The 19,088-nt window shown below is 54.1% G+C and overlaps 10 protein-coding genes across 10 annotated transcripts; 7 read left to right on the top strand and 3 right to left on the bottom strand.

The window, feature by feature from the left end:
* Positions 1-1,128: 1,128 nt before the first annotated feature.
* Positions 1,129-2,552, top strand: BDZ83DRAFT_593961 (TLC domain-containing protein; the record flags this gene model as incomplete). Its single annotated transcript, XM_060506678.1, has 2 exons — positions 1,129-1,989; positions 2,064-2,552. 2 exons carry the CDS (start codon positions 1,129-1,131, stop codon positions 2,550-2,552), a joined length of 1,350 nt encoding a protein of 449 aa, XP_060357748.1.
* A 1,354-nt stretch (positions 2,553-3,906) lies between these two features.
* Positions 3,907-6,245, top strand: BDZ83DRAFT_643846 (uncharacterized protein). The gene is made up of 2 exons (XM_060509699.1): positions 3,907-4,298; positions 4,475-6,245. Exons 1-2 carry the CDS (start codon positions 4,129-4,131, stop codon positions 6,177-6,179), a joined length of 1,875 nt encoding a protein of 624 aa, XP_060357747.1. The 5' UTR covers positions 3,907-4,128; the 3' UTR covers positions 6,180-6,245.
* A 548-nt stretch (positions 6,246-6,793) lies between these two features.
* On the bottom strand, positions 6,794-8,216 carry BDZ83DRAFT_758481 (ATPase; the record flags this gene model as incomplete). The annotated part of the gene is made up of 3 exons (XM_060515041.1): positions 6,794-7,015; positions 7,074-7,524; positions 7,582-8,216. 3 exons carry the CDS (start codon positions 8,214-8,216, stop codon positions 6,794-6,796), a joined length of 1,308 nt encoding a protein of 435 aa, XP_060357746.1.
* Positions 8,217-8,701: 485 nt separating this feature from the next.
* On the top strand, positions 8,702-9,739 carry BDZ83DRAFT_643841 (prefoldin subunit). Its single transcript, XM_060509698.1, has 4 exons — positions 8,702-9,187; positions 9,245-9,315; positions 9,371-9,495; positions 9,553-9,739. The coding sequence occupies exons 1-4, from the start codon at positions 9,127-9,129 to the stop codon at positions 9,668-9,670; spliced, it is 375 nt and encodes a 124-aa protein (XP_060357745.1). The 5' UTR covers positions 8,702-9,126; the 3' UTR covers positions 9,671-9,739.
* Positions 9,740-9,928: 189 nt separating this feature from the next.
* Positions 9,929-10,615, bottom strand: BDZ83DRAFT_758479 (uncharacterized protein; the record flags this gene model as incomplete). The annotated part of the gene is made up of 2 exons (XM_060515040.1): positions 9,929-10,539; positions 10,594-10,615. The coding sequence occupies 2 exons, from the start codon at positions 10,613-10,615 to the stop codon at positions 9,929-9,931; spliced, it is 633 nt and encodes a 210-aa protein (XP_060357744.1).
* A 1,460-nt stretch (positions 10,616-12,075) lies between these two features.
* BDZ83DRAFT_643836 (Mov34/MPN/PAD-1 family protein) lies at positions 12,076-14,307 on the top strand. The gene is made up of 3 exons (XM_060509697.1): positions 12,076-12,524; positions 12,590-13,932; positions 13,985-14,307. The coding sequence occupies exons 1-3, from the start codon at positions 12,387-12,389 to the stop codon at positions 14,166-14,168; spliced, it is 1,665 nt and encodes a 554-aa protein (XP_060357743.1). The 5' UTR covers positions 12,076-12,386; the 3' UTR covers positions 14,169-14,307.
* A 728-nt stretch (positions 14,308-15,035) lies between these two features.
* BDZ83DRAFT_593979 (uncharacterized protein) lies at positions 15,036-15,661 on the top strand (the record flags this gene model as incomplete). The annotated part of the gene is made up of 2 exons (XM_060506680.1): positions 15,036-15,227; positions 15,392-15,661. The coding sequence occupies 2 exons, from the start codon at positions 15,036-15,038 to the stop codon at positions 15,659-15,661; spliced, it is 462 nt and encodes a 153-aa protein (XP_060357742.1).
* BDZ83DRAFT_643834 (acetyltransferase) lies at positions 15,305-16,741 on the bottom strand. Its single transcript, XM_060509696.1, has one exon. The coding sequence runs from the start codon at positions 16,610-16,612 to the stop codon at positions 15,800-15,802; it is 813 nt and encodes a 270-aa protein (XP_060357741.1). The 5' UTR covers positions 16,613-16,741; the 3' UTR covers positions 15,305-15,799.
* A 420-nt stretch (positions 16,742-17,161) lies between these two features.
* BDZ83DRAFT_758475 (uncharacterized protein) lies at positions 17,162-18,020 on the top strand (the record flags this gene model as incomplete). Its single annotated transcript, XM_060515039.1, has 2 exons — positions 17,162-17,252; positions 17,308-18,020. 2 exons carry the CDS (start codon positions 17,162-17,164, stop codon positions 18,018-18,020), a joined length of 804 nt encoding a protein of 267 aa, XP_060357740.1.
* Positions 18,021-18,570: 550 nt separating this feature from the next.
* Positions 18,571-19,088, top strand: BDZ83DRAFT_199633 (uncharacterized protein). The gene has a single exon (XM_060501651.1). The coding sequence runs from the start codon at positions 18,752-18,754 to the stop codon at positions 19,031-19,033; it is 282 nt and encodes a 93-aa protein (XP_060357739.1). The 5' UTR covers positions 18,571-18,751; the 3' UTR covers positions 19,034-19,088.

Below are 19,088 nucleotides of genomic sequence, written 5' to 3'. Positions count from 1 at the left end.
AAAAAGTGTTGAGAGCCCGAGCACCGATGATGATTCTGGACCCTGGCGTAGGGTCTGTTGTTGTTTTGTTTTCAATTTGATAACGGGGTTCGTTGTCAATAGTGTCACTCATGAGATGTACGTTGGAGAGAGTGTGATGTTCCAATGTTAAGCCATCTTCTTTGTCATCAAGTAATTGGTGATGATGAGAATAGTTAGACTACCTTCAGGTGCCGACATGCGTCCTCCAGCCCGTCGCGGACAGCGTGTCGGGGAATTGTTTCCATCAAGTCTCCGATCTCCTACATGTTCCGAATTGAGCGATTGTCGACACTCTGCCAGTGCGGGAAGAACAGCCAATTCGTTTCTTTTTCTTGTCCCCCAGTAGGTAGTAGACCCGTGGATAATTAGGAGAGGTGAACAAAGAAAAGTCTTTCTCTCCCCAGCAACACTCGCATAGGGGGTGATGGAGTACCAAGTGAAATGGACGCAGCTTCCTCCAAGATCCCAACAGGGTGGATCTCCAGAAAAGAACGGAAAAAGACAATACTGCCTTACCTAAGGCGCCAGTTGCAGGTCACCCGCGTATTCTCTGGTGCCGCCATTCGTTGACTCGCCTGGCTGTCACTGCCAGCAATTGCGAACTATTTACTGCAGTACGCGGGATCTCAAGGGTAGACCGGTGCGAATCAACCCCCCCATGTCTGGCCTTAAGGTACTGTAAAATTGATCTTACCCACTCTATCAGAAAATCCGCCTCTGCGCAAGCCACGGGGGAAATTGCTTCACAAGAAAAATCCCCCGACCGCCGCCGCCCCGGCCGTCCGCTACCTATAAACCTTTTTTCCTCCCGACTTTCCGGCCTGCCGCCCTCCTCCCGACTTCTTTTTTCCTACTTCTTCAATTTCGCATGCTCGACAGGTCTTGATCGGCTCTCGTCTTGTCTCCTGCAACGCCTCAATCGCGAAAGGTGCACGCGACATCCTGTCTCTGCCCTGAAGCCCCCTCCTCTTAGTCGTCCTCCTGCTCGGTCAAAACATCTGTAGATCTCCCCCCTTTTTCGACCTCGAACAGACGTACCAGTTTGTCACTACAACAACACACCTCGATCCCACAATTTGCGCGACAATGACTGCCGCCGAATCTCCCATGGCTCAATCTACCGTCCCGGCCTCGGCCGGCAAAGACCAGATCGCGACCCGCCGACGTAGAAAGTCGAGCGTGCGAGGCCACGGCCACGGTCACGACGCCAACGCCCGCCAGCCCTCCAAGCAGGAGCAGCTCGACCGCCTCTCCAAGCGCAGCCGCGCCCGCGCCATCCTCCGCCGCTGCAAGCACATCGCCGTCAAGCACACCTGGACCACGCCCCTCGTCATGGTCCTCGTCTTCCTCTCCCTCTACGCCGTCAACCCCACCGAGTCCAACATCATCCACCACTTCATCTTCCTCTCTTACAAGATCCCTCGGCAAGGTCTCGACGCTGCCGCCGGTGCTGACTCCGACGCGCCCGCGCAGTATGGAAAAGGTCTCTGGGATATCGCCTTTGTCTGCTTCTACGCCACCGTCCTCTCCTTCACCCGCGAGTTCATCATGCAGGAGCTCCTCCGCCCGCTCGCAAAATCCCTCGGCATCCGCTCCCGCGGAAAGCAGCTGCGCTTCATGGAGCAGGCCTACACCGCCGTCTACTTTGGCATCCTCGGTCCCTTTGGGCTGTACGTCATGAGCCGCACGCCCGTCTGGTACTTCAACACCACCGGCATGTATGAGACGTTCCCCCACAAGACCCACGAGGCCGTCGTCAAGTTCTACTACCTGTTCGAGGCGGCCTACTGGGCGCAGCAGGCGCTCGTCATGCTTCTCGGTCTTGAGAAGCCGCGCAAGGATTACTACGAGCTCGTCGCGCACCACTGCGTGACGTTGGCCCTCATCGGCCTGAGCTACCGGTTTCACTTCACCTACATGGGTATCGCTGTCTACTTGACCCACGACATCAGCGACTTTTTCATGGCAGTAGGTTGACTCGCAGACACGTGCAAAACAATCAAAAGCAACGCAACGCAACTGACACATAACCTCCACTCCAGATGTCCAAGACCTTCAACTACGTTGACGCACCCATTACGGGTCCCTGGTACTGCCTATCCCTCGCCTCCTGGATCTACCTCCGCCACTTCATCAACCTCAAGATCCTCTGGTCCATCCTCACCGAGTTCTCCACCGTCGGCCCCTACGAGCTCAACTGGGAGACGCAGCAGTACAAGTGTCTCCTCTCCAAGATCATCACCTTCAGCCTGCTCGGTCTCCTGCAGTCCCTCAACCTCTTCTGGCTCTTCTTCCTCGTGCGCATCGGCTACCGATACGTCTTCCAGGGTGTCGAGCAGGACGACCGCTCCGAGGCCGAGGAGTCTGAGGCTGAGCCCATGGAGACCATTGACGAGGTGTCCAAGATCGACGTCGCGCCCGTGGCGGCTGCTGCCGGCGGGGAGGCTGCGCAGGCTGTTGCGAACGGCGTGGCTAAGGCGGCTGGCGGGGGCGGCATCGCGTCACGAACCAGGAGCCGCCGTGCTGCTTGAGGCGAGTTGCGGTATGCGTTTGAGTTGCTTGGACGATGGTTCAAATTCTTTATGGTTCCCAAGCTACCTGCGTACAATTTTTTGGGGCGAGCATCCTTTTGCTCGGACTTTTGTACATGTATCATATTCTTCATTTTAATAACGCCTAATGTGTAATGACAACAAACATTGATCACCAATTACTTCTCGCATCGCATCCAGAGTGACATTTGTGAATCTCCAAATAACTAAAGAGTCAACTAGAGATAATCAGGCGCGGTGGTGTAAGCCAGGCAGAATGACTCGACGGTACCTATCTGGATTCATGATGTCATTGGACGTTAGACTTTCTTGGGCCAACCCCGCGACAACACCTCCGCTAGATGCCGGAAGCGACGGGGTTGAAGACGATTCCCGCTCCGGTTTAACAGCCTGTTGGAATTTGCTCGGGGGCTCCGGGAGTTGGTTCTGCAGGTTCGGGAGGGATGCTCACAGAGCCTGCCACGGGAGAGCGAATGAGAAGGAGGTCATGTGGTGAAATTGGTGGTGGATTTGATTTGGTAGAGGTGGTGGTGTAAGGTAGGGTGCTTGAGGTGTTTTTTGGTGGCATGTGATTGGTATGATGATAAGCTGGCGCTATAGCATTCGATGGGATTGATTAGGTACTTGATAGGAAGCTGGATGAGAGACTGGATGGACGAGATAGAAACAGATGAATCGACTGAGTGGTTTACTTGAACTGGACGATTGGTTAAACGTTCCACATGAATGCTCTCAAGGTTGATAGTTAAGAATTTCACACGTTCTCTGAGACAACTTCGTTGTTCAAATTGGAACAACGTTCCAATTGTCATGAAAATTCACAACTCCACAACCGCATGGCGGATAGAAACTTTCAACCATTCAAATTGAGCACAGAGTCTTGGAGAATTATTTTAGGACTTTTGGTTCATTGGAAAAAGTCTCAATTGGGGTCATGCTGAGCTATTCGTAGAATTCTCGAGGTTGAGACTAACAACCATGGAAGCACTAGAGTCTAGCCGCTCACTTTGCTGGATGCAACACACATACATACAGATGTTGATACTCTGTGAGTGCTAATGGGTATAGATCAAATAGTGAACGTACGCAGACAAGTCCCATGAAATGATTGCATCCTCATGTGAAGATATGATAGGGTGACTCTACTGCCGCTCTCTCCCGTTCACCACTGAGCAACATCAACTATTGAGCCACACCAGCAGCCCGGAGCCCAGCCACAGATGGTGCCCCACCATCGGCTGCCGGCGTCGTCTCATGCCGGAGGTCATCCACGTGACCCTCCCACCACCCACACCAACGAGACGCTTGGCCCGAGCGTCAGCATTGGAGCTCCAGAAAAATTTCCAATTGACACCAGTGGGGGGAAAGGAAAAATTGAAGAAAAAAAATCCGACCTTTGGATACTTTTTTTCGACCTCTCTTTTTTTTTGACCAGCGCTGTCGACTCGCCTCTGCCCACCCACAATAACTTCCGCGAGGCTTGATTGTCCGGTCCCCCCCCTCCCGCGCCAACGAACATCAAGACCAGAGAGAGAAAAAGAGACAGGTTTCCAAAATGGCTGCGATCAACTACCTCCTCTACGAGGCCCCCATGGGCTACGGTGTGTTCCAGATCGAGCACCAGCCCGACAGCATTGGCCTGCGCCAGAAGGAGGCTCAGGAGACCATTGCCGACCTCTCCAAGTTTGGCAAGATGGTCAAGCTGGTCAACTTCACTCCCTTTGAGTACGACTTCCCCAATTTCGCGAATTGAGTGCAGTAGTGGTATTGGTGGTAGCTGAAGGCTGGAGGCTGGAGGCCGCGCGACGGAGGGGTTTTCTTGGAAGCGCGTCTTGGATCCGGAACGACAGTATTGGAGTCAACAGTGAAGAACACATTGCTGACACATCTTTCTCACACAGCACCGGAAAGCAGGCACTTGACGAGATCAACCACATCTCCGAGGGTCTCATGTCCGACCACCTCAAGTCCGTCCTCGAGCTCAACCTCCCCCAGACGAGCGGCAAGAAGAGCAAAATCACCATCGCCGTGGCCGAGAAGAACCTGGCCTCCGTGATCAAGAGCACCTTCTCCGGCATCGACTGCGAGACCTCTGAGACCTCCGAGGTCGCCGGCGACCTCCTCCGCGGCGTCCGCCTGCACGCCGACCGCCTCCTCAAGGGCCTGCAGACGGGCGACTCGACCGCCGCCGGCCTCGGTCTCGGCCACTCATACTCGCGCGCAAAGGTCAAGTTCAGCACCACCAAGAACGACAACCACGTCATCCAGGCCAGCGCCACCGTCGAGTTCCAGGACAAGGGCGTCAACCAGTTCTTCATGCGCGTGCGCGAGTGGTACGGCTGGCACTTCCCCGAGCTCGTCAAGATCGAGTCGGACAACCTCACCTACGCCAAGCTCGTCCTCGCCATCGGCGACAAGGCCACCCTCACCGACGACCGCCTCCACGACATCGCCGCCCTCGTCGAGGAGGACGGCGAAAAGGCCCAGGCCATCATCGACGCCGCAAAGGTCTCCATGGGTCTCTCCATCACCCCCGCCGATCTCGAGATCGTCAAGGGCTTCGCCGAGGCCGTCGTCGCGCAGGCCGAGGCCCGCCGCTCGACCGCAAACTACCTCGACAAGAAGATGTCCATCGTCGCGCCCAACCTGCAGACCCTCATCGGCACCCCGGTCGCCGCCAAGCTCATCTCCCACGCCGGCTCCCTGACCAACCTGTCAAAGTACCCGGCCTCGACCCTGCAGATCCTCGGCGCCGAGAAGGCCCTCTTCCGCGCCCTCAAGACCAAGAGCAACACCCCCAAGTACGGCCTCATCTACCACAGCAGCTTCATCGGCAAGGCCGCCGTCAAGAACAAGGGTCGCATCTCCCGCTACCTCGCCAACAAGTGCTCCATTGCCAGCCGTATCGACAACTACACCGAGAACCCCAACACCAAGTTCGGTGAGGCCCTCCGCCAGCAGGTCGAGGACCGTCTCGAGTTCTACGCCACCGGCAAGAAGCCCGCCAAGAACTCCGACGTCATGGTAAGTCACTCACATCCGCATTCTTTCCCTATATGCATCTCCCTGGATCAGTATGCTAACATATCCAAAAGGCCTCCGTCCTGGAGCAAGTCGAGGGCGACCTCACGCTCGACGACGCGGAAATGGTCGATGCCGTCGCCGAGGACGTCAAGAAGGAGAAGAAGGAGAAGAAGGAAAAGTCCAAGGACAAGAAGGAAAAGAAGGAGAAGAAGCGTAAGCGCGAGTCCGAGGTCGGCGCCGCCGAGCCCGAAAAGGCAGACGGCGAAAAGAAGAAGAAGAAGAAGTCCAAGTCCAAGGATGAGTAAAGAAGACAACGTTGTTTCTGTACAACCTCCTCTTCTTTGCACATACCCCCATCTACCCCAACCTTGTTCCAAAAACTCTTCTGGCTCTTTTTTTAACGTAGGTCTGGCGGCAAGTACCTTAGGCATCATTCCCGGCTCTTCTCTCTCATCTTGTTATCTACAACCTTGTGGCTTTTTTCCTGTTCTGTTTTTTTTTTCTTGGGAGTTTTATGGGGGGGAAATGAGAGAAAAACCGGGCTTATTTGAACGGAGTTTTTGGGCTTTGAAAAAATGTTAATGCATCATTCTACAATATGTGTGTATGTACAGTTGAAAGAACAACCGAACCCATACCCCCAGAAACCGTCCGCCCTCCTTTTGTATCCTGTGATGATTGATAAGTGACAATGATGAGTGATCGCCGCGCCGTGAGAGTCCATGATTGTATTGTCTCGGCCTTGGCCTGGCTCACCAAATGGCTAGTCCACTAGGTAGAGACCCATATTTTCTCCAGACCACAAGCATCAAGCGGTCACTTCCTCTCCCCAAAGATCAAAGCTTGAGTCTCATGTTCTTTATGGTAGGCCAACTTTTTAAATTGTACGCTGTATCGGAGAAGGGGGGCAGAACAGAGGTTGCAATGCAGTAGAAACTAAAAAGGGAACAATAGACAAAAAAGAAGTAATACGTTTGATATTTCCCCCAACCCAAAATGCCGGCCGTTTCAACGCCAGAGGACGCCCCCAACTCTCGACCACAGCCCACCCACCCCCCGTGTACACCGCCCATACCATCCCAGATAGTTTCTGTTTCTTTCCATTCTTTCGTTGTCATTTTAAATAGTTTCCAGAGGTCTTTTTGTTCTTTGGAAACAAACACTACTCCGTCAACACTAAAGAGGTCCAGTCCAGCTCATGCGCCCTCGCTACCAAACTCGTTTGTCCACTCTATTTGCTTGGCGGCGTCGTCGTCAGAAACGGTGGGATGCGAGTCCCTAAGGGCCTGCTTGAAGTCCTTGAGCTCGATGATGGGCGCCATCAGCTCCTCCGAGTCGACGTCGTGGTACGTCATCTCCTTGGCTTGGGGGTCGCCAGGCGAGCAAGGTGTCAGCTTCTTCTGACCCTCGTGAACAACCTAAACATAGTTAGCATCATTTCGTCCATAATGTATGACAGAATCCAAGGCAGCATACCGGCTTGAAGTGTGTGGCTTGGATAATCTTGCGAACGGGCCCCATCAAAGCCTGCTGCACCACGTTGGCGATATCACTGCCAGAGAAACCCTCCGACAGCTCAGCCAGGACGCGGTAGTCGTCCGCCTGGAGGTGCGTTTCCGTGTCGCCGACGGCCAGCTTGAACATGCGCGCGCGGCCGTTGACGTCGGGGAGACCAATGTGCACGCGGCGCTGGAAACGTCTGCGGATGGCGGCGTCGAGCTGCCAGGGGATGTTGGTCGCGCCCAGGACCAGGATGCCCTTGCTGTCGTTTCCGACACCGTCCATCTGCACGAGCAGCTCCGTCTTGATACGTCTTGACGCCTCGGACTCGCCTTCGCCGCGGGGTCCGCAGAGGGCGTCGATTTCGTCAATGAAGAGGACTGAGGGCTTGTTTTCTCTCGCCATGCTGAAGAGGGCCTTGACGAGCCTGTTTCATGATGTTAGCGTATTGCTTGCGTGTTTGCGCAACCGATAATCAACTGACCTCTCACTCTCTCCCATCCACTTGCTCACGAGATCGGAACTGCTGACACTGAAGAATGTGCTGTTTGCCTCCGTCGCGACCGCCTTGGCCAGATAACTCTTACCCGTTCCAGGCGGGCCATAAAGGAGAATGCCCTTCCACGCCTGACGCTTGCCCTGGAACAATGACGGGAACTTGATGGGCAGCACGACAGCCTCCTTTAGCGTGTCTTTGGCACCCTCGAGACCGGCGACGTCGTCCCACCGCACATTAGGTCGCTCTTGCAAAATGGCACCGCTAAGGGCATTGCGCAGCTTCTTGTTGTCCTCGTCGCCGTCGTCGGCGCTCCCCTTGCCCTTGCCGCCGCCATTAACGCCCACGGCCCCGGGTTTGTTCCCGCCCCCGCCGCTCTTTTTACTCTCTGCTTCGTTAAGGTATGTTTTAAGCTTCTCGGCGCGGTCCATGTACTCGGCCGTCTTCTGTCGGATGAGTTCCTTTGACTTTGGGTTCTTCTCCCACTTGACGGCGAGGACGAAGAGCTCAAGCGACTTTGTGTATAGTTGAAAGGCCTTGTCATACTCGGCGGCGTTGTCGGCGTCGATGGCCTGCTTGACCGTGCTGATGGCACGGCCGAGGAAGTCGGTGATTCCCGACATTGTTGGCTGTGGGTTGACTTTTGCCTCTCGAGGAGCTCGACGATTAAGCGGCGTGGAAGAGGTAGGATTTCGTGACGAGGTGGAAAGAGCGGGGAAAGCTCTCTCGGTATGAACGTCGTTCTGTTCGTCAGCGTCTTTGGCTAATCGCTTCGGGATCGGACGTCGAAGGATGGAAGAATCGATGGGGTCCCGAGGAGGTCGTCGGTGCCTGGCGCAAACGGGTGGCGGGCTGGAAGTTTGAATGGGCGAGGAACCTTGAGGAAGCACTTGCGGGCGTGGATTCTGTGACGTTGCCTGGGCAGTTCGTGATGGACCGCTGCGCTAATCGGGGTGCCTTGGGCAGGTGGTGGGGGGTGGGGGACTTGTCTGGGTTACTTGAAAGTGTCTGTGTAGATGCATTGACTGCATACATGCATAGCGTGCTGATGACCTCCAGTATCAGGCTAGGCGGCCAAATGTGACATAGCGTACAGCCTGACAGCTCAGAGAAAATGAGATTATATTACTTAAAGTCTCGATTCAAAACAGATGATCTTTGGATTCACCAAAAAAGCAAGTTTTTCGCATCTTCCGAGACCGACTTCCCGCCGAGGCCCGTATATTTGCCAAGTGGGTTGCTTCATATTCGACTAAACGGTAACCCGATTGTCTGTCACCACTGCACCGAATGCTGAGTCGAGGTACCAAGTATCTTCTCGCAGGCCACCGCCCAAAAGTCGAAACAAAACGAAGTATTTCTCAGAGCCTTGGCATCTCGGCGGCGTCTGATTCACAAAATCATCTCATACCAGAACCGTTAGACCGATCTGCGGCATTGTTTCCGACGTTTTTCGCACCGTCTAGCTCTCTGATTTCCATTTTTCACACTCACCTTTAGTGAACCCCTCATACTCATAATCATACCCCAACCATGGCTGAGGTGCAAGCAAAACTGCAAAAGCTGTCGGAGGAATACCAGGCACTGCAACAGGGTACGTGATCGGAAACAGGTAACCCGTGACGGGATATATTTACTCACGTCTCATTAGAACTTCAGACCACCGTCCAGTCGAGGCAAAAGTTGGAGGCTCAGAGGCAGGAGAACCTTGGCGTAAAAGAGGTAGGCGAGCCTTAGGAACTGACGTTCACGACCACAAGGCTGACATATTTTTCAGGAGTTTGACAAGCTCAAGGATGGCGAGCAGATCTACAAGTTGGTCGGCCCCGTGTTGCTGAAGCAGGATAAGGTCGAGGCCGAGAGCACGGTCAAGGGCCGTCTAGACTTCATTACCAAGGAGATGTACGTACACTACAGTCCATTGTTGTCCAGCAGACTTTACTTACTAACATCCATCAGTGAGAGACATGAAGGTTTGATCAGAGACGCCCAGGGCAAGCTGGAGAAGAAGAAGGGCGACATCATCCAGATCCAGACCAGCGCACAAGCTGCGGCGAGTCAGGCGCAGAAGGCATGATGCCGGCGACAGCGACAGCAACAGTGGATGAATGGGATCAGAAAAAGAAAAAAGCACACAAAATGAAGGTCTGATGAGAGTGGTGATACAATTAAAAAGCTACTAGGACTATGAACTATACCCAGCAATGCTCCGATGAGATTCCTTTATAAAAACGCCATGCTAATGCGTCCCTATCCCGGCGGCAATACCCTCGCCACACAAGACCCCAAAAAATTTCATTATAACAGTCATGATCATCTGCACCATCCTATCCTTCTAGTTGAGGGCCATGATGGAGAAGCCCCACGGCAAACCCATGTTGCGCGCGGGCAACTCGGTCGCCCAGCCAATGGCGTTCTGGTACTCGTCCTCGGACGTAAACTCCGCGTCGTTGACCTTGCCCTCGACGGCGCCCATGATGAGGTCGGCGATCTGGCTCGTCGTGTAGCAGCGCCCAAAGATGCGGCTCTCCTCAATGGTGCGAATCATGGCGGAGCGGAGCTCGCAGTCTGCGAAGCGCTGGACCTCGCGGTCGAAGCTGGCCTGCGTGACGGGGCCTTGGTGATGCGCGGCGAGTTTCTGGAAGAAGGCGACCATGCCGGCGATGGCCTGGGCGAGCATGTGCGCTTTTGTGGCGTCGTCGAGGTAGCTGGCCATGGAGGAGGAGTGCTGCTCGATGAGGCCGTGAACGTCGTGGTCAAAGGTTGCGTGGACGACCTTGGAGATGCTGTCTGGGGTGGAGAGGATGCCCTCTGCGTCTTGGATGTTGAAGGTCTTTGCGATTTCGGCGTAGCATTGGGAGAGGGTTGTCCAGAGAGAGACGTTGTTTTGGACCGAGGCCTTGCCCATGCTTAGTGTGAAGTGGGACATGGTGCTGTCGATGCTTTCTGGACGAATTGTTAGTTTGCTGATAGGATTTTGTGTTGAGCAGGGCGGCTTACTTCTGCAAGTGGTGGAAGACATGGTGGCGGTGATGTATGTGAGGTCTCACGATGATTTGGTGATGGGCTCGTAGATGGGGTAGATGGATGTAACAATGGTATTGTGATGAAGATGGATGAAGATAATCAAGCAGATCTAAGAAATCTCAACATCAACAAAGGCGGAAAACTTCTCCTTTAATCTCGACTGGATTGTAGCCTTGTGGCCTCATCGGGAGATTCTTCCATGTACAGCTAGGATGGCTCAGATGGTGGCCATCCCTGAATCTGCCATGGCCGGACGGACGAACACATGGCAAGGACTAGTCGACATTGGGTCCCCAGTCTTTGCGGGAGATGCCCGGCGGCGACCCCCATTGGCATCAACACTTGCGAATTGCAAAAGCAAGGCGGGAGAGAAAAACAGGAGCTCGAGTGCGGTCATGTCCTCCACATTCCCGTAAGAACATCAAGCCATCTCGCCGTCAGATTTGGGCTTGATGGCAAGATGCGATAGCTGATAACCTGACAACTCGGCACCGCCACGGCCGCAACTTGAGACAGTGGGAAACGTGGGACAAGTACTACCGTGAGTGATCAGGAACATGGTCTTGAACATACAGTCTCCAGACCGCCAAAGATCTATTTCAGTTTGGCTGGCTCCCTCGCTCACCGGCGACCAGCGGAAAGGAAGAAAGCGTGGGGGGCAAGCCGTTCATTCGACTCAAGCAACGGGAAAGAAAACATGCACGTCAGGGAACATGCGACCCGGTTCAAGCAGGCGGTGGAAGCAGTCGAGCATGGTGCCATGTTGAGACCCGAGCCGCAAGAGGATCAATGCGGATGGAACCAGGGAACGGCTTCACCGGCCCGCCTGGGCGCAATTCGGGTTGCTTTGGTTTCCCAGGTTGCCAGCCTGGCTGGATAATTACCTTATTCGTGGTAAAGCTGAGTGGTTGGCGAAAAAGTAGTATGAAAAATTGGGCGCGTTCCGACATTTCCCGATCTTGGAATGAGGCGAGCGTCTGGCCCCCTTCAACCTTGCTTGTCGGTGTCCGTTGGGTTGGCGGGCAAACGAGAGAGCTCTCGTAAATCGAACGGAAATACGGGCGAGATGACGTCTGAGTGCGTGTGTATGTGGTAGCTCGATGAGGCTCTGATGCTTGAAATTTTCATTGCATCGTGGCAATGCGATGGATCATGGAAAACTTCGAAATTCTGTCCATCTCGAAATCCCAGTTCAACTCAGTGACATTCATTCTAGAAGTGGATCCGAGACAATGGTCCGGATCCTCCCGCAAATGACAGCTCAACAAAGCGTGGATCTCGCTATTCCTCACCGTCGACTACTTCTGTAAACCTAGATCGGTGAGATCGATGATGTAAGCAAATCTCGGTGTAGCATCAGTCACGTGCGTGAAGCTCTGTCCACGTGATGCACTCTCGAACGGGGCCCGAGCTCTCTCCCGTGCCCCTCCATTTGGTGCGGACCTTGTCGGTTTCCCCCCATCCATGGCGGGGTGCTGCTGGGCGTGTGCTTCAGGCTTCAGGCTTCAGCCACGAGTGGCTCCTCTAGCGCTTCGTCATACGGTCCCTGGGACGAAACTCGCAAGACGTCTTTACCAAACGTTCGACCGCATGCTACCTCAAGGCTGCCACGCTTGGCCTTTTGTTCTGAGAAACATGCCAACATCTCCCTGAACGGTGTTTGTCACCATCAGCGACCGAATATCCAACGAGACACCCCCGAGCTTGAACCACAATACACAGCGAAAGCCGGACTGGAGAGCTCCAACTCCTCCGACACCACCAAGATGAACGGCCCTTCGAGTCCCAGGCCCGCGCGGCCTATGAGCATCAAGGAGATTACCCTAGCAGCAGAAGATTTCGACTTTAGAACTACAATTCCCTTCAAGTACTGGGCGCGATCTGCAGATACCTTGTTTCAAGAGGTTTGTGCCCCATTTCAGGTTGTTCGTTTGCCTGCGCAACACCAGCTGATGACCATACGATCTAGGCAACCTTTGCGCTCCAAGATCGCGACATACGAAAAGCATACCAGATGCTATGGCGACACTCGATACTAGTCCTTACTCACCTGAAAACACATCCCGATGCCAAGTTACCCGAAAACAAGGCGCTCACAAAGCCGCTATTCGATCGCCAGAATAAGGAGGTATTCGGGCTGCTGGAGGAATTGAAGCCGCAAATCGATCGCGATTACAAGGAATGGCAGTTGATGAGTGCTTCGAAGCAGAGAGAAGATGACGAATTCACCACCAGACCCACAAGCTACAACGAGTTCGCTGCCCGAGACCCGACCTTATCCGGAAACGCCAAGATCCTCGATGCTGCCGATAACCAGGAGCTTGCAGTCTCTTTGGCGCAACGAGACTACAAGAGGCGAGATGCTGCAAGGAGAGCGACGCGGCAGGCCGGCGTGAGCGCCGAAGAAGAGCAGGAGCGCAGGAAGGGTGGTCGCTGGGAGGACTGGGAGCAGTTTAGCAGCCCAGCGACGGCTGCCTCAGAGGAGGAAGATATAAGGAGACAAATTGAAGCAACTCGGCGCCGACTCGATGGAACCGACGGAGGAAGAGACGAAGATACCTTCAGCAGCTCGCAAGTTTCAAATTACCAAGGCCAGGTACCCCCACCGAGAGCTCCTCCCAGCTACTCATACAACTACCCGTCTATATCACGACCAAGGGCGCTGGAGTGGGAGGCATCGCCGTTGGAGCCGCAGCGCGCTTACACGCCGCCACCGCCGCAGCCACCGAAGCCGCCAAAGGAGGACTTCACGATGATGCGCCAGGAGCTCGATGCGGCACCTCCTATGCGGCCGAGCAAGGAGCCATTAACGTCGTATAGGCCACCGTCAACAGCCAATGCGCTACAAGGAGGCGTTCCGGAGTTGCCAGCCAAGGAGGAGGTGATGCCACCGGCGGCAAAGGAGCGGCTAGCCTTCAAGCCGGCAGCGTACCTGGAGAATGGCGATCCTATCCGACCTGTGTTCCTCCCAACACAGCTCAGGGATACCTTCCTCAACATTGCATCTGAGAATACTCGCAGAGGCCTCGAAATGTGCGGTATCCTCTGTGGACGACCCGTTAACAACGCACTGTTCATCAGCTGCCTTCTTATCCCCGAACAAAAGTGCACACCGGATACGTGCGAAACGGAAAACGAATCATCAATGCTGGATTACTGCATCAATGAGGATCTTTTGGTCGTGGGCTGGATTCATACGCATCCCACGCAGACGTGCTTCATGAGCTCGCGAGACCTGCATACGCAGGCTGGATACCAGGTAATGATGCCAGAGAGTATCGCCATTGTGTGTTCTCCAAGGCATTCTCCATCGTAAGTAGCATCTGTTTCTTCGTACACACAACAACGGCTAACACAGCATCAGATATGGCATCTTCCGCCTCACAAACCCGCCAGGACTGCCTCATATTCTGCAGTGCACGGCATCGGAAACCTTTCATCAACACTCCATCGATAACTTGTATACTGGAGCGAAGAACCCGCCCGGTCATGTTTACCACTCGGAGAAGCTTGACTTTTACGTGAAGGACTTGCGACCGAAGAGGTAAAGGAGGAGATCGGGACATTTGCCTTGGTGTTGAATTAGAGAGCTACAAGCCCGTTCAGCTCAGGGCGGTCGGCATAATTGATGAGCTGCTGCCACTGTTGATGACGTATCAATAGCGAGAGAGAGAGAGAGAGAGAGAGAGAGATGAAGCAACGCCGTTCCGGTCTGCAGCTCAAGTATGGGTTCCGGGCCATCTTTTGATTTGGTGCATGGCGAGGGCGTTGGACAGCTGATAGCTGTGGGTGCGGGAATGCTCATCGAGCAACTCAGCTGGAACGAATGACATTGTCGGGACTTCGCGGACTGTACAATACAGAGGCATACGGCAGTACTGTTGAACAAATGTCGCGTCTCAATGCGAGGAGCACGGCTGGACGTGTCTCATCCGAGCTCTCAAGGCCCAGACCGCGGGCCATCTAACCTCAGATACCTAGCCGAGAGGGAGAGTAGTATGAGCCTTTATCTCATGAACACCTTGCTTACTATGTAGGGGCTGGGGCAAGCAAGCCCTCTCTCAGAGTTTCGCAAGAGATGACTGAAATGAAATTCCAAATTAGGCCAGAGCGCTGTGTCCTGCATTGTCCGTCCCATGATTTTGATCGTGTCCCCGTCGTGAACTCACCTCCACCACAGCCCCCCCCGGAGAACTTGGGCCGGGTGTCGTACGTAGCTCGGCGAACCATGACGTCACTGCCGCGGTCTAGCGACTTGTTGCTACATGTGAGCTAAGGAACTCACTCTCATTCTTCATATAAACAACAACGATTCCCTGCGTACCATATCGTCACGAGAGGAGAATATCCCAAAAGAAATAAAGCAACCAAACCACGACGTCGAAAAGAGAGATATATCAATAAGCGAATCCAAAATGGCGTTCCCGACAAACATGCTGGGCATCCTCATCGCCCTCGTCAGCGCGTTTGCCCTCGTGCATTCGGCGGACTCGATCCCCAGGCTTCTCAAGTACGAAGACAAAGCGAAGAAGGCGGCGGAATGGAGCAGGACGGCGGAGAAACAACTGTGGGAGATAAGATATACCGTCGGAACAGGCTTCGTTGGCGTACGTTCCGCCCCCTCTCTCACATCACTTCTCGCCTTCCCACTCACACACTCACACTCACTCTCACACTCACTTTTACTCTCACTCTCACTCTCACTCTCACTCTCACTCCCACTCTCACTCTCACTTAAAACCATGATATACTGACACCACATCTCCCACAGTGCCTTGTCTCCGCCATCAGCGGCATCGCCTTCTCCCTCGTGGTGCCCCGCGGCCTGGGCATCTTCACCGTCGGCTTCCCCATCATGCTCGCCGCGGGCCTGACCTACGGACACCAGTACATGCGTCAGTTTTGGGCCTCGAAGCCCAAGGTGCCGATGATGAAGGACTTCAACGAGGCGATTTCGGACTCGATGATGGTGCAGGATATGATGAACCCCTTGGCTGGCGCGTGGGGTCTCATGACGTTTTGCAAGCTTGTGGGGTTGTAGACGGACTATGCTCCGTTTCTCACGGGATGAGTTTGGATGCACAGCGCTGGATTGTTGTAGTGTAGACCAGTTTGGGTCCTTAGCATAAAGCATCGCACAACGGCGTCTTGACTCGTTCAACATCTATCATCGTCTGCATCACGCCCTCGCATCCCTCCTCATATAAACCCACGAATACCGCCCCCAAAACTCCTCACTCCCCGTGACACCCGCCAACTTCCCACCAGGCTTCACCCCGCCCGCAAACTCATCCAACTCCGCCTCTAACCTACCCACCTCGCGGAACCCCTGCCTCTCAAACGCCTTCTGCCCGCCCATGGACGATTGAACCCAGCAGTACACCCCCGGCTCGCGATCCGCCTTTTCGGTGCCCCACTTCATCAGCGATGAGCCGATGCCGCGGCCCTGGTGATCCGGGTGGACGACGTAGGTGCACAGGAACCTGCACTTGCAGCCGTCGGGCATGAAGCGCTTGACCCAGTGGTTCATTGATGCGTTTGTTAGTTCGCCGAGGTCGTCTATCGTTTTCTGCTTATGCTCCGATTCCGTGAAGAATGTTGCGGGCCGGGGTTCCTCATCCGGCCCGTCGAGGGGGAGGTCAGTGTCGCCCGCGAACCCGCGTCTCACCCACCCGACCCATCCCACAGGTCCGCCGCTCGTCGCGTCTTCGGCGACAAGGACGTCGACTTTGGGGTGCCCGATCCAGGCTTTCAGCGCGTCTTGCATGCCCTTGGGGAAATCGTCGTCCCCGCGGATGGAGGCTTTGAGCTGGGTGTGTGAGTCTGCTTTGCAGGCTGCGTCGGAGATGGATGCGAGGGCGGGGATGTCGGCTTGTGTTGCGGGGCGGAGGGTTACGGTGGCTTTGGCGGGACGGGAGGCCGCTGCTGTGGTCAGTGCCGTGGCGGTTGCCGGTGCCGGTGCGGCGGAGGTGGTGGATGAGGAGGATGCCATGGCTTTGCAGGAGCTTGGCGCTGGGGATCGGGCGATGGGATGAATGACGGACACCGGGTGCGGGGACTTGAAGGGCTTGGCACGGGGTGAGGATGTTGTAAAGGGGGGGGGGATGATGGACGGGGAGGGCCGGTCGAGGTGCTTTATTTTGCTTGGGTTTGGGACTTTGGCTTTACTTTGATGGGTTTGCTGCATGCTGGGCAATCCCCGAGTAAGCTGACCGGGTGACTCAATCGGGGAAAGAGAGCCGGCATTCCCGATACGGATGGTGCAAGACGGAGCGCATCGGACTTTTGAGCCGGTGCATCTTTTACCTGGCTGTAATAGGAAGGACGAATGATTTTGCTGCACATGGTTTCTCAGATTACCATCAAGTAGAACGAAAGATCTTTGGTACCCTAGAACAATAATGAACCATCGACCCACTTACACCAAACCAACTGCACCAACACAAACCTGACAAATGGGCACTCACCGCATTCTTTGCTAATCTCGAAATGCCTCTGGTCTATCCATGAATTTTGAATGATTTATGACGAGGCTAAGACTATGTACTCAACACGTGAGGATATCAAGGCTGCTGTTGATGCGTATCGCGCACACATAGCTGGACGTAATCGCCGAGCCCTTGCAGTGTATGGTGCGTTTACATGAAGGACAATTTTTGTGACTTGAGACTGATGTAAAATATCTAGTGCAACTCGCCACGCAGGGTGAGCTCGACCCGGAAGACTGGGGAGATGAAGCCGAAGACATGAGGGTAGACTGTTTTGGGAGCGTACTGGGTCGGAATGATGCCCGGACCTTAATATCGAGTCCAGAGGATATGCTTACCAAGTTCGATGAACTCGCACCGCTTTGCGATCTTGACGGCTGTGGAGGACCTATTCCGACCAGCCATGACCGAGAGTTGTATTTCTCCCGTCTAGAGACCGCTTTGAAGGCAAAATGTCTCGAGGAAGTTCGCGGTAGCATCACTGCTCCTCCTGAGCTTCGAATTCTTGCCGAGTACGTGGGTGCGTTGACCGGACCCGGGATGGGAGAGACCAAGTGGACGTACCAGGCCGTGTTCTGGACCGGGGCGAGCCCTCAAACGGAATGTCTGATCGATGCTACGGTCAAGAGACCCCAGGAGCTTTCAGTTGATAGTTGTTGGGATGTCGCTGCGGGATGGGAATCTGGGGACGGCGTTGAGAGTTTCTTTTACATAGTCCACTGCCGAAGAAATCGGCCCGACGGGGAAGTTGAGCCATGGGAATGGCGGTACATGGCTTACGGCCCGGACGACAGCAAAACCTTTGATACGATCCCGGAGTTGCTCGAGTGGTATAGTCGATATCGGGAAGGAGAGGTGCCTAATATTGATGACTTAAGCGTGGACGATGTACTAGAAGGAAACATGTACTAGCTGGAATACACTCTCTATCCTAGATCCAGCCTCTACGGTTTAGATATGCTTTGTTACAAGCCGCCAACGACAGATTCTATCGACCTGCAGGAACCTTTTTGGCTTTTACAGCATCGGGGCTCTCATCGGGCGTGACTTGTTAAAGGCCTGAGGCGTCATTTCCGAAGGGGCGGATGTCATTGGGTAACCCAGCACTACCTTGGATCTTGATCCAGATACCATCGTCACAACCAAACAGCGTATTCGGGTTTATGAAGCAATCGACGACCTACTCTATTTGTCAGTCTTGGATGTCCGAAGGCTCTATCGGAAATTGTCTATTTGAAATCTCGATGATGTACCAGGTTGATCGAGGTGTGAATGATGGAAGGGAGACATTTGCATGGTATACGGAGATGTGATGTAAGGGGTTCAAGGAATAGTCTGTAGATCATGTCGCGCTGGAGAAATGACCGTTGATAATGTGGGGAACTCCGTTTCTGTGTTGTCTCCTTTGGGAAACTGTCATATTTTTGGCTACAGTATCACAAGCAGCTGAAGCGCAGCTTCCCTCGGCAAGAGGCTCATTGGTCACTACAGGGGGCTAGAACTCAGTGATGTGCCGCGAACTAATGGCATGAGCTTCTTCATCAGCCTACAACCAACTTCGTCATGAAATCAGCTCAGATGATATGATCATCACGAAAAGCCTTGCTGGATAACGAAGTTAGACATTGTGGTATCATCTGTTGATGGAAATTGTCTCAAAGATTTGTGTATGGCGACAACTCTCAAAGCAGGAAGTTGGCATGGCCAACTTGGCCATGCCAGCCTCTACGCAAACGGACGGACTTACACGTAACCAAAGTCTTGATAGACCTGTAGAGCCGGCTTCTCCAATTCCTGACGTGATTGGATTCTTCAAACTAGGAAAAATTTCGAACAACTCTTTCGCCAAACGTCTCCCGATCCTCAGGCGAAACTGGAAGCATCGTCATTTAAACGGATACTGGTTGCAACTTGAATCATTTTGATACAGTGGCGACAACATCGACCAAATTCGAGCTTCAAAATCCGCAAGAGACAAAC

This window comes from Colletotrichum acutatum, assembly GCF_030867785.1.
Source record: "Colletotrichum acutatum strain CBS 112980 chromosome Unknown BDZ83scaffold_232, whole genome shotgun sequence".
NCBI lineage: Eukaryota > Fungi > Ascomycota > Sordariomycetes > Glomerellales > Glomerellaceae > Colletotrichum > Colletotrichum acutatum.
The sequence above is the reverse complement of the archived record's forward strand: the minus strand, read 5'-3'. Positions and strand labels throughout refer to the sequence as shown.

Excerpts from the sequence above, each read along its gene's own strand:
- BDZ83DRAFT_643846 (XM_060509699.1), top strand. The coding sequence starts at position 4,129 with ATGGCTGCGATCAACTACCTCCTCTACGAGGCCCCCATGGGCTACGGT. Across the intron at positions 4,299-4,474 it reads GTCAACTTCACTCCCTTTGA|CACCGGAAAGCAGGCACTTG; the intron begins GTACGACTTCCC and ends TTTCTCACACAG.
- BDZ83DRAFT_643841 (XM_060509698.1), top strand. The coding sequence starts at position 9,127 with ATGGCTGAGGTGCAAGCAAAACTGCAAAAGCTGTCGGAGGAATACCAG. Across the intron at positions 9,316-9,370 it reads AGAACCTTGGCGTAAAAGAG|GAGTTTGACAAGCTCAAGGA; the intron begins GTAGGCGAGCCT and ends CATATTTTTCAG. Across the intron at positions 9,496-9,552 it reads GACTTCATTACCAAGGAGAT|TGAGAGACATGAAGGTTTGA; the intron begins GTACGTACACTA and ends AACATCCATCAG.
- BDZ83DRAFT_643836 (XM_060509697.1), top strand. The coding sequence starts at position 12,387 with ATGAACGGCCCTTCGAGTCCCAGGCCCGCGCGGCCTATGAGCATCAAG. Across the intron at positions 12,525-12,589 it reads CAGATACCTTGTTTCAAGAG|GCAACCTTTGCGCTCCAAGA; the intron begins GTTTGTGCCCCA and ends CATACGATCTAG. Across the intron at positions 13,933-13,984 it reads TCTCCAAGGCATTCTCCATC|ATATGGCATCTTCCGCCTCA; the intron begins GTAAGTAGCATC and ends ACACAGCATCAG.
- BDZ83DRAFT_643834 (XM_060509696.1), bottom strand. The coding sequence starts at position 16,612 with ATGGCATCCTCCTCATCCACCACCTCCGCCGCACCGGCACCGGCAACC.
- BDZ83DRAFT_199633 (XM_060501651.1), top strand. The coding sequence starts at position 18,752 with ATGGAAATTGTCTCAAAGATTTGTGTATGGCGACAACTCTCAAAGCAG.